The sequence below is a fragment of the Eschscholzia californica genome, unplaced genomic scaffold (assembly GCF_041429995.1).
Source record: "Eschscholzia californica isolate CP2 unplaced genomic scaffold, dmEscCali1.0.p SCAF_4, whole genome shotgun sequence".
NCBI classification, from domain to species: domain Eukaryota; kingdom Viridiplantae; phylum Streptophyta; class Magnoliopsida; order Ranunculales; family Papaveraceae; genus Eschscholzia; species Eschscholzia californica.
The window spans coordinates 54156481-54168770 of record NW_028238461.1 but is presented as its reverse complement, the minus strand read 5'-3'; the positions used below and the strand labels follow the sequence as shown (position 1 = coordinate 54168770).

At 37.6% G+C, this 12290-nt stretch overlaps 2 protein-coding genes across 2 annotated transcripts; one reads left to right on the top strand and one right to left on the bottom strand.

Moving 5' to 3' along the window:
• Positions 1-1999: 1999 nt before the first annotated feature.
• On the top strand, positions 2000-6557 carry MKP1 (mitogen-activated protein kinase phosphatase 1). The gene is made up of 4 exons (XM_086636657.1): positions 2000-2185; positions 2499-5235; positions 6015-6144; positions 6293-6557. The coding sequence occupies exons 2-3, from the start codon at positions 2692-2694 to the stop codon at positions 6069-6071; spliced, it is 2601 nt and encodes an 866-aa protein (XP_086492783.1). The 5' UTR covers positions 2000-2185; positions 2499-2691; the 3' UTR covers positions 6072-6144; positions 6293-6557.
• Positions 6558-7111: 554 nt separating this feature from the next.
• On the bottom strand, positions 7112-11688 carry LOC147546245 (UDP-galactose/UDP-glucose transporter 5-like). The gene is made up of 11 exons (XM_086636656.1): positions 11192-11688; positions 10735-10848; positions 10554-10646; positions 10362-10427; positions 9691-9789; positions 8950-9029; positions 8307-8419; positions 8099-8187; positions 7872-7958; positions 7707-7775; positions 7112-7612 (listed from the first exon to the last, which is right to left on the bottom strand). The coding sequence occupies exons 1-11, from the start codon at positions 11294-11296 to the stop codon at positions 7493-7495; spliced, it is 1035 nt and encodes a 344-aa protein (XP_086492782.1). The 5' UTR covers positions 11297-11688; the 3' UTR covers positions 7112-7492.
• Positions 11689-12290: the final 602 nt, after the last annotated feature.

Here is a 12290-nt window from a genome sequence, read left to right as displayed (position 1 = left end):
CCAAGTTCAATATTCTTGAATTTGCACTTCCATGAGATCGAATCTAGGACATCTGCATTGCAGAGTATATGCACTAACCAACTGGACTACCAGTTGTTGGTAATTAAAGTTTTATTGAGACAGTAGTGAATAAAAAAAAATTAAACATTCTCGAACCAATTAAAACCACCTTGTTCAACAAAAAAAAAAAAATTAAAACCACCTCCATAATCTGAGTCAGATCTGACTGATTTTCTAGAAAGAAGCACCCGAGTCTGAGTTATGTGAAGTGAATCCACAGACAATCTGAGTGACTGACTGTTGAGAGTGGTCCCCACAACCCACACATGTATATGTTCCCCAAACTCACGAACGGCTAACAGAGGACTCAAAAGAAATTACCCCTTTTTCAGCGCATGTGCGCCGCACGTATTCATTATATGAATTTAATAAAGAGTTCTCCGTTATAGTCCCTCGTTTATGACCAATTTTCCACATGGTCCCCTATTTTTCTTTTCTATTTTGGTAATTATCTGCGATCTACGATTGTCATTCCAATGTTATTGATACATCAAAGATGTGGTAAGCACGATAATCGCATAATTTAAACTCCTACAAGAAGGGACCTAAGACCGGACTAAATTATGGCATCTTTATACCTTAATAACCCAAATTCAATAAATCATTGGATCCGGAATCGAACTTGAAACCTCTTGGGTTTTAGAGTTTTTGTCAATATTATCGACCACTTGGGCTAACAAATGTTGACGATCCCTTATTTTCTTAAAATGCCCAAAAACTCTTTTTCTAAGGGTTGAGTATGTTTTTACCCTTATGACATTTTTGTAATTAAAAATTTCCTTTTAATTATCCAATTCATATATATTTCCTTTCCATCTCATCTTTATCTAACTTGCCATCTTCTCCGGCGAAGGTCGCCGGCCGGATGACCACTTTTCAAAGAAAATAAAAAAAATGAAAAAAGATGGCAGCAAAAGATAGAGAAAATGGCAATGAGTCGAACCTTGTAGAGAAAGAAATACAAGGAAGAGAAAGAAAAAGAGATGATTAGAGAGAGAGTTCACTACGTCATAGAATTAAAATGAGAGTATTTCTAGAAAATCTCTTAAAATAAATTACTAAATGTCAGTAGATCGAAAAGAAGAAAAAGAGGTTGTATGGGTATTTTTCGATGGTGGGTGATTTGACGAAATAAGAAAATTATCAAGAGTACAAAGTTTTGGGTGGAACCAAAAAAGTTTCTGAAACTTTTTGTTTCCTCCAAACATTTTAGTCTTCTACCTTCTTATTCCTCCTTCAACCTCTCCCAAACACCATCAATTCCGGCGACTTCCACCACAAATTCTGGTGACCTCCACCATTAACGCCGTCAATCTCCACCACCAAGTTTGTCTCCCTTCCTCTCTCTTTTCTCCCCTCTTCATTTTTACCCTTTTCTCTTCTCTCTCTCCATTTCTTATTCATGATCTTTAAGTTCCGGCGAAGGGACTCTCCCCTTTGTTGGAACTTAGATAGAGAAAGAAAGAGAAACATGGAGAGGGATGGAGAGAAAGAGAAAGAGGAAAGACCGAAATAGAAAGAGAAAGAAAGGGAAAAAAAAGAAAGAAAGAGAAAGAAAGATGAGAGAGAGTTGTCGTCAGGCGACGACTGTGCCGACAACATAGGAGGGTATCTTTGGCTAGTTTATTTTTGTTTTTTCACCCTTTAAAATTTTACACTCCCAGTAATTTTCTTATTTCCTTGAATCACCCACTTTTTCGATAAATTAGGGGCCACATGGAAAGTTGGTCATAAATTAGGGATCATTTGGAAAACAACCCAATAAAATACAATAAAGTGGAATTAAAAAGAGAGAGGAGGTTCGGATTCTTCCTTCTTCTTTTTTTAACACGAGAACACGCAAGATGCGTGCATAATTAACCATGGTTAATTTTCAACCTCGGTCTCCAAAAACAAACACCTCCAACTCCAACTCCAACCCCAACTCCAACCCCAACCCTTGGTAGAACAAAAGAATACACACACACACCTCCAGGCTCCAGCAACCTTTCCCCCGTTTTTCTCTCTCTTCTCCTCCTCCTCCTTTTTCTTCTCCTTTTCTCTCTCTCTCTCTCTCTAAAATTTACCGTCCGGTGGCGCCGGTGGTGGTGATTAGGTCTTCAATTTACACTTTCGTATCGTCTTCGTAAGTCATTTATTAAAACCCCAATTTTTGCCATCTGAAATTTTACTTAGATATACTGCCACTTATTTCCCGCTCAGAATAAATCTTGAGAAAAAAAAAAACTAAGATAGATTTAATTTTGTGGGTTATTCTTTCGCCGTTTGTTTTAATTCCATTAGGGTTTTTCTTGTTTGCCCAATTGTTTGTTTAGGGTTGATCTCTGCTAATAATAATATCTTTAATTTTGTTCTCTGTTCAATTTATGTTGCCCTACTTTGTAAATCCAAATAATCTTATTGTTTATTTTTTTTGTGTTATTTCTGTTTTGTTCCAGTGAATCTAAATCGACAATGAGATCTCTCATGTTACTGCTAATTCATGGATCTTAGGTAGATTAGGGAATCAAATTGAGCATTTTTTTTATTGGGTTAGATTTGTTTCGTCGCAGCTAAGTTGATTTATGGTAGAATAGGATTAGGTTTCTTTTTGGTGTGAATTTGATATTTTTGGGTGAAGTTTAATTGGGAATGGTAGGGGAGGAAGATGAACCCACAGGCAGCGAGGGTCAGTTTCAAATTTCGGGTGGGCGTAAAGCTTTCTGGAGGTCAGCATCATGGTCTTCGTCTCGGTCTTTGCAGCAAAACCCTCCACATTTTGACGAAGTAAAAGAATGTACGGACACACTGGGCAGTGAGAAGAGTAATGGGGGTCAGTTCAGAAGGTTCCCTGCTCCTCTTACCTCTCGATCTCACCAGAATAGTAAAGCTCGTGCTTGTTTGCCTCCCTTGCAACCATTGTCAATTGCTCGCCGGAGCTTAGATGAGTGGCCGAAAGCAGGTTCAGACGATGTAGGAGAGTGGCCTCAATCCCCCATCCCGAGAGGTAAAGGGGAGCCACTTAAGCTCAGGGAAGGGTTGAAGCTTGACGTGTCTTTGTGTCAGAAGGTTCCGGATCCATCGGGAAGCCTTGCTAGTAGGGACAGAATTGCTTTCTTTGATAAAGAATGCTCAAAAGTAGCTGATCATATTTATCTCGGAGGAGATATGGTCGCCAAGAATAGAGATATTCTGAGACAGAATGGTATCACCCATGTTCTTAATTGTGTTGGTTTTGTTTGCCCTGAATACTTCAAGACCGATCTTGTGTACAAGACATTATGGTTGCAGGATAGCCCTTCAGAGGACATAACTAGTATACTCTATGATGTGTTTGACTACTTTGAGGATGTCAGAGAGCAAGGGGGCAAGGTTTTTGTCCACTGTTGCCAAGGTGTGTCCCGCTCTACATCGTTAGTGATTGCCTATCTAATGTGGAGAGAAGGACAGAGCTTTGATGATGCCTTTCAGTTTGTGAAGACGGCAAGGAGGATTGCTAATCCCAACATGGGCTTTGCTTGTCAGTTGTTGCAGTGTCAAAAGAGGGTCCATGCGATCCCATTGAGTCCTAGTTCAGTACTGAGGATGTACAGGATGGCTCCACATTCCCCCTATGATCCTCTTCATTTGGTTCCGAAGATGTTGAATGATCCTTCTCCATCTGCTTTAGATTCTAGAGGGGCATTTATCATACAAGTCCCTTCAGCAATTTATGTCTGGATTGGTAAAAGATGTGATCCGGTGATGGAAAGGGATACAAAGGCTGCAGCTTGTCAGGTTGTGCGGTATGAAAAATTGCAGAGTCCTATAATAATGGTAGAGGAAGGGAAAGAATCATCAGAATTCTGGGATGCATTTTGCAGTCTTGTGCCTTCTGTAGATAAGTCTAGTAACTGGTCACAAGTCCGTAAAGACGAGGTTGAGTCGTTGGGTAAGGCTAGCTCAATTGAGAGAAAAGTAGATTCATATGATGTTGACTTTGAGCTTTTACAAAAAGCAATAGCAGGTGGATTTGTACCTCCATTTTCATCTCCTGGGGCAGGTGAGGAGACCCACCTTCCTGCAAGAGAAAGCAATTGGAGTGTCTTAAGGCGCAAGTTCGCTGCTGGAAAAATGAAAGAGTTTGTGGCAGCTCCCAAGGCATCTCTTTGCAGAGTTTATTCTGATTCTATGTTGATAGTGGACTCAGTTAGTCGTGCACATAAAATTCCACCATTTCCTTCAGATTCACCAGATTTCTCCTCACCTTCTTATCTTTCTCCAAGTTCTCTTTCTTCGTATTCTAGCACATACTCAACATTTACTTCAGATTCACCAACATTATCTCCTTCGACATTTTCATGTTCTCTTACGCCATCACCCGCTTCATCTAACTCCAATGACCCGTTATGTCTTGCATCCACTATCCCTGTTCATCCCAAGTGCAACATTGACGGAGTCCCTGGTGTTGGTAAATCCTCAAGTTCTGGTACCCAAACAGTTTTGTCACCATCTAAAAGATTTGCACTTTCCCTTGCTGAACGTAGAGGTAACTTGTCGACATCTTTAAAGCTGCCATGCCAGAATAATGATGCATCCCTTTCATCAAGAAGGTTAAAAACATCGAATGCTAGCTCTCTTTCAAGTCAACAAGATGGCTTTGCGAGAATGAGCGATTCCTGCTCTTTGGAGAAGTCATCTAATGTAGAAGTGAAACAGTTCGAAGGAGGGATTGCAAATGAAGATGGAGATGCAACTCAAGGAAGTGAGCTGCAAATATGTCCAGGCGGATCTGATAGCTTGGGTTTGTCTTGCAAGCGAAGCGCTTCGCTAAAATCTTTGAAAGAACCTTCAGAAAACGGGTTTGTGCAAAATGGTCAGGAATTTGATAAGCAAACTGAATTGATGGACAAGGTTCCTAAAGTTTCTAACTCACTGCAACCTCTGGTATGCCGATGGCCCAGCTTAGAAACTATTGCAGCATTTCACAATGGTGACTTGAATTCTGAATCGGCGTTTCTTTTCCTAGGTCCAAGTACTGGTGTTAGTAAGGATAGGATATCTTATTTGTGGATAGGGAAATTCTTCAAACACGATAACAACCACATTAAACTAAATATCAACGGAGATGTAGCTGAAGTAGAAGCAGTTGACTCGAATCAAGTTTGTCGCGACTTGCATTATCTAATGGATCTTCCAGAGCAACCCACAGTTAAGGTACGGAGTTTGTATTCAAAGTACTTAAGCTTTTCACTTGTTATTGTTTCAATTCATTTTTTCTGAAGTAGTAATAGACTAGTAGTTCTATCTTGTTATTTTTTATCGTCTCTCTGACCTCAAATATTATCTGATCAGTAGTCGTACATGTTAAGGCACTCATCTCATCGTCTATCTTCGGAATAATGGCATTATACACATGTTATTGAACAGAAAAGCAGTCTGATGTGTTAATTTTATGTCTAAAGAGTCAGAGCGGACTGTTGCTATGTTCTTTATCGTCCTGTATATGTTCCAAGTGGTTCTCCTCATGTTGTTAGTTTTGAATATTTCTCTGTGGTGTTTTGAGTTAGTCCTGCAGAGAGAGCACCTGGTTGCTAGGATTCTCTAAATTAGTGTGCATCAGGTTGACAAAATGAACATCTAGTCAGCATTCAGGAATCTTTTACGCCTGAAAAGTGGTATCACGTATTGGAATTTCAAGATTCAGCACATGTCATTTCCACAGTTCAGATACCAAATGAAAGGGAAGTGCAGATGGAACAGTGCATATTTGACTAAGACATGGTGCATAATGTGATGTTACAAAGTTTCTAAGAAATGAACAAATTTTTAGCTCACGTAGGTGGATCATTTTTGTAGGCTTGCTGTGGCCTCTGGGAACTTGATTTTTGCCCTAGACCCTGTTTTGAGTATATGTGTCTACTTAGTTTACGTTCTATCTATCCTTCCTCTAGATTGAGGGGTTTTAATTTTATCTCTTATGCTTGATATTGCAGATGGTTAAAGAAGAAGAAGAACCAGCTGAATTCTTTGAGCTGTTGAATTCTTTGTAGCATCAGTACAATTAGTTGAATATAAACGAGTCTACAAACTCAAGACCATTTCTTCCTTTGGCATAATCAACAGGTAACTACTGGTTTTCGTATAATCTCTTAATATGAATTTCTCTAAAATACTAATTAATTTTCACTTTCACTGATGAATGATCTCCAATGCTGTTTATTACATATTCATTCGACTATGCAAGTGCTTATATTTCTTTCTCGGTTTGCAGGCTGCTACTAATGAAGTTGTCGAAAGGGGTTCCAATTGGAAGTACAGTAACCTCTTGGCACTCCCCAGATAAGCGTCGGTGCCTGTTTTACTGACTTAGAATTACTTTCTTTGTACACTAATTATCTAACTCATTACAGAGCCCTTTAATCAATTAGATGTTGGATTCATTAGATTTTCATCCCACTCGTTAACCTTCTCTTCTACTGTAATTTTTGGAACACCGGCAATTAAGAAGTTATTAAGGAAGGTGGCGTTTTCAGCGACACAGCATTTATGTGAATCTTATTTTACCCTGTGCAGCAGGAATTAGTATCCAGTCAGACCTAATTGGAACATCTGGTTAGGGTTGTGATGATCCTTCCCCGAGCATCTGGTTAGGTTATTGTCTCTCTTGAACACTTCCCATGTCCCCTCTGTCATCCCTTCAACAAAAAAAAAAAAAAAAAAAAATGTCCCCTCTGTCATCAGGTCATGTCCGAGAGAGATTACTATGCTAGTTGAAGTGGACATTAAAGTCCGAACAAAGATAACGCGTTGGCAGTCTAAGCAGAGATGTTTTCTCTTAAAGACTTGAAAGGCCAGTTACCAGATTGGCTAAACCGAAAAACTGTCAACCAGTACAAATAACCTGATTACAAGTTGGATGGAACCCGAGTGATCCCCCTCTTGGATTGCTTGGATTGGAACGAGTTACCGAAATTAAACTAACATGAAACTTTTGCAATAATGGCATAACCACAATTTATAATCATGGCACTAACATGTAATTTTTTAAGATAATGGCATAACCACATCTCATGGTAACACAAGTGAGATAGCAGGAGAAATTATAACTCAGCATTAGTTCATATGATTGATTTAAAAAATTCTGATACATTTGATAAACTATTCATTAAGCTTGGCCTTAGGCAAAGGCTATCAGGTCGAAAATTCCTCAAGTTTAACTTCTCTTCATTTCCTCTCTTCCCTCCTATACTTAGTTGCCTATGATAACAAACTATCTTTACTTAATTAAATTGGTTCTGTTCCTACCTGCCCTATTAGGCGTGTTAGAGAAGAACGAACTATTCAAACCTCAAACAACAGGAGAGCTTCTTTCTTCGACTCTCACCAAGTAGAAGGGAGTAGTTCTTCAGTATAATCTGTTACCCGAATCTCGTATTCAGTAAAACAACAAAAATGGCCTGCCTTCTTTTACTCATGGATTTCCTTTCAATGGACTTCTAACCCTATCTCGATCGTCTTCTGGTGGGGCGGGTGGTTTCTGAGTTGCGGTTCTCAGAAAGCTTTTCACATAAAGAGATCCAAATACAATAACCTGATGAATTGTAGTTATTAGAGTTATTATACTGTTTATAAAGTAAGGGGTAAATAGAAGTAATTAAATGAGAATTAGTTGTTTTGAGGCTTACTGCTCCGACACATTGTATTGGGCTCAACGGATGCACGAACCACAAGCAAGACAGCAAGATGCTCACCAACTTTATCGACAAACAAATTTTGGAAAGAATCAGATGTAGTTCACAAATGGTCTAGCAATACAAGAACAACTTTAAAAATTGAGGGTGTTTGTTTACCTGTCTTGTGGTCATTATAGTGGCAAAAGTGAGAGCTCCAAATGTTCTGATGGTAAAAGAAATGAAAAATTGACTAGCTGTTGCTACCTGTAAATAGATTTTTAGCCAATAAGAAAGTCGGGTTTTTGTTACTTTTTTACTTTCATTGAAGGGGTGACCAGGAATGGAAAAGGAAGAAAAGTGCCTAGAAAAACGACGGTTGGAAGGTTTGGTTGGAAATTACTTACAGTGGAAAGCAAGACAATATCTATAAAGCAATCATGATGCCGATTGACAAAATCTATTGCCAAAAGGAGATTCCCTTGTAGTATAAGACCTAATTCAGAATAAAGAAACGTAGAGTTTTTAGTAAACATATATTTCTGTAAAATGGCTAGGGAAGAAAGCAGTTTTACTTGGAGAATAAGTAGTGTTAAGAAAAAAGCATAAACTTACCACTTAAACTTAGAATACAAGAACACAATGTTGTGTAGAATATTTGATTGTGTATTTCCATATTGTATCCTTTAAATAGTTTGTCCTGAAATGTGCTCGTGAATCCATCTAACCTGTTCGATATGCATAAAACAGGAAGTACGGCATTAACTTCATGTACTTCACATCCAGGAATTGAGGAACTTAAAGCTACTACTAAGTCCCGGCCAGTTTAAAGATTTTGACTTCGAAAAAGAAGAGGCAATAACAGTCCGCTTTAATATGAGATGGTTCGGGATTTTGTTTCAACCTGGTTGAACACTACAACTCTGAACCAACTGACAGGTTTAGAGCTTGGTTTGTTATACTGGGAGCAACTTCTAAGTAAAGGGTAAACTTGAAAGACTAAAGATTCTTGATCACTCCCAGTAAAACAGAAAAACAATCGAGGCTCAGAAGTGAAGACTTCGTTCTAAGTAACAAAATCAATATATAGCAGAGAATGTGATACATGCTAGTGCAAGATAACTACCTCCCAGGCTTAAATGACAAATGAAGGAGGATGATTGACACGGGCATACAAAAGTTCTAAGTAATTCTAATATGATCCAGATTTAAGATAAAAGTCATACTAACCAAAAGGGGAGTATTGTTAAATCATTACCCTAGATAGCCCATCATAAGGGAAACACCCCAAACTGTACTTTCCCTTCCACTAGTGTATGGACTGATGTCTCCAGCTGCCTAAATTTGAAATGAAATACAAACAGTTTGTCATCTATCATTAACATGATACATGTGTAAGGTGTTACAGTTTTGAAAGGGAAAAGATGATTTATATGCAAAAAGAAAACGGTTATGAGAAAAATTTTGGCACCTTAATTCTCTCAAGTGTATTAATAAACTATACCAAATAATCCAACGCATATTTTAGAAAGTTAGTTTGGTTTGTAACTAAAATGGCATCAAGTAGCAAAAAACATGACATTGATTTGATAATTATACGTTGACAATTATACGTTGCACAGCCACTCTCCTTCCCTTTTAAAGTACTTCGATTTGATAACCTGCTTGGCAATATATTTCGGAAGGTAAAAACTAGGTGGTGCTTGTGTATGTTTACAACCTTAGGTATACAGCTACGGATAACACTGAAAGTTAATAAAGGTTGCCATACCATTATTCTACCATAAATTTCTCTGAGTAACATTGTTTGCCACATCTATCTAATATCCAAATCAACTGATTAGCCTAATCCTAGACACAACATGTAGATGATCATCTCTTTGTTTTTCTTATAAGTCAAGGTGGATAGAATATTCAGGTAAAACAATGAAACAGAATCATGAGGAGAAGCAGTAAGATAAGAACCTAGAAGATAATCGTCGCAAATCATAATTTTTACCGGATATAGTATGAATAACGAACATCCAAGAGTGACTAGTACAGCGAAAAAGTAGTCCTGACCCTTATATTTCTTTTGCATGATAAGCGTGCCCCATACCTGCAGAAAAACAACAAAGGCATAAACTTGAGAAAAATAGGTCTAAGCACATAAACGGAAGCGTTGATATGATACATAATGGTAACTGAGAAAAAGTAAAGCATATCTATTTAGAAAGCTGCAAATGAGTACACTACTATAAGGAGAACGATTTTACACAGAGGCAGTAGGATATCTATTTTTGCCACGATGAATAGATGTAGCTTCACTTACTAACTAGTTACTACTGCTAAGGTCGACTAACTCAAATTTTTCGAAAAAGAAAGATAAATTGATAGCGTCACTTAATTTACTATATTTTTCATCAAGCGAACATAGAAAAGCTCCTGCACTTTCCAAATCTTGAAACTTGGCACCCAAAAAATACGGTTCATTTAGAATCCAAGTATGACTCAGATCGTACAAAATGCATCCAAGTAAACGACACTGTCTTCAACTATTAACAATCGCCATTATCAAAATGCACATAAATGACCACAAGAAGTACTTACTACCTCATGTCTTTAAGTTCAAGAGAATGCAATAAAGTGAAGAGAGACTAGTCGTATAAGTCTTTAAGTAGATTCACTTACCATAACAGGTATCATCTTGGCACACTTTGCAAGGGTCTGAACTGGGAAACTGACATATTTGAGTGCCTAAATCAATATTGTGGTTAATAGACAGAAACAAGTTAGTCATTGATACCCAATAAAATATGAGCAGAAAGCAAGGAAGATAGATAGCTCTAAATTGCAATGAGATCGTAATCGATGCCACTCTACCTCATATTGGCAGGTTGTTGTTAGTATGTTTGTGACTGATATAAGACAATACTTGTAAACCGGAGCAACGGGGTCAATCGTTTTCTTACTTGCCTATACAAAAACGATAAATATGAGTTCTTGACCAATGCTTCTACCACCCTATTCAGAAAAAAAAAAAAATCGAGATCAACTAGCGTACCAGTAAAGACCCAGCAGAGACAGCAGACGTCGTAAGCCGATTACAAAATACCAGAAACAAGGAATATCTAAAAAGTTCTTTCTTCTCACCGTATGGAACTCTCATGATCTTTTCCTGCCACATTAAAAAAGAAGAGATTTTTTTTTTTAGATTACAAGTTTAAAGGATCATCAAAGTAATTGTTTTTATAGATTGATCACTGATATACCATGAAATTAAGCAATAAAATTCCAAAAACAAGATGAAATTATTTCAAGAAATTTCCTTAATTAGGTCAGTTGTTAGATCACCCCCAAATACTTCATCCAACATTTACCCATGAAATTAATTATCATTTAAGGTGCAAACGATCAATCAGATTGGCACCTTTATAATCTAAAAAGATAAAATATGTAAGATTTATATAACATGCAATATAAATTAGGCATCCATGAATATTGGTGATGATGAATAGTACCTGTAAAACACCATAGATAACGAGTGTTGTCATGATTCCAGACACAGCGAAAATCCCTTTCCATAGCTTGTTTTCTTTCTCGACATTAACTGGAGGTTCAGACATGGCGGATCCAAACCTGAATCTCTATCTGAAAATGATTGTCGGAGCTGAAAGTTTCCGGGAAAAGATGTAAAAAAAGGAATGAGGGATGAAAAGGTAGATTTAGGGAGCGAGATTTTGGGATCAAAAGTTTGTGTTTTTATCAGATTTAGAGAGAGAGAGAGAGAGAGAGAGAGAGACAGAACCGCGGGTTTTAGGGGGCGAGAAACCTTCTCAAGTATTGAGCTTGGTGGAGTTAGAGAGAGAGAGAGGTTAGTGTGTGTGTAGAGAGAGAGAGAGAGTTTCTAGAGAGAGAGGGGGAGGAGAAATTGATTTGGGCAAACTCAATGACTTGGATGTGTAATAATTCATTCAGTTTGGGCAACTGAGAGCGGTTTGTGGTCCAAATTTTGGACATAAAAATGGTGGGAGTTTATTACTACTTGTTAGGACTAAAATTAAGTTTAAAATATGCCTAATCTCATTATCATGTATTTTCTTTTACCTTTTCAGGAAACAAATGCCACTAAAACCCCTACTATTATTAAAAGTAAGACACAAACAAGAAATTATCGCATTTCGCTTACACCTAAGACATCTTTATTTCAAACTCTGAATCCACAGTATGTCGTTTAATATTTCGTTTGGACTTGATGACAAATTTTGCACTTATTAATAACAAAAAACAGAATTTGTAGTGGCACTGTGACACTCCTTGTCAAACTTCTTTTATACTAGTTCATGATTATATTTTCAACTTAACATTAGACAAAGCAGAGGCCAGAGGGTGAGGCTTTCTAATTAACATAGTATTACTTTTTTTTTTTTGTCGAAAGTCTAAATAACATAGTATAGCGTGAAATGGGTATCCAAATAGTTGTTTTCCAAGCACTACTAGCGAGCGTCAAATAATATACTAACCGGAAATGACACACCATGTGAACTCACCCACTTTTACATTTTCAATGCTTGAGAGTTAATGTCATGGATTGAAGAACTACAATTAAATCTTAGCTCG

What these genes read in the sequence shown, in the direction of transcription:
- MKP1 (XM_086636657.1), top strand. Translation starts at nt 2,692, where the DNA reads ATGGTAGGGGAGGAAGATGAACCCACAGGCAGCGAGGGTCAGTTTCAA. An exon ending in CAGAGCAACCCACAGTTAAG is followed by an intron (nt 5,236 to 6,014) that starts GTACGGAGTTTG and finishes TTGATATTGCAG; the next exon opens with ATGGTTAAAGAAGAAGAAGA.
- LOC147546245 (XM_086636656.1), bottom strand. Translation starts at nt 11,296, where the DNA reads ATGTCTGAACCTCCAGTTAATGTCGAGAAAGAAAACAAGCTATGGAAA. An exon ending in CCAAGATGATACCTGTTATG is followed by an intron (nt 9,790 to 10,361) that starts GTAAGTGAATCT and finishes GTTTTTCTGCAG; the next exon opens with GTATGGGGCACGCTTATCAT. An exon ending in ATATTGTCTTGCTTTCCACT is followed by an intron (nt 7,959 to 8,098) that starts GTAAGTAATTTC and finishes ATCTATTTACAG; the next exon opens with GTAGCAACAGCTAGTCAATT.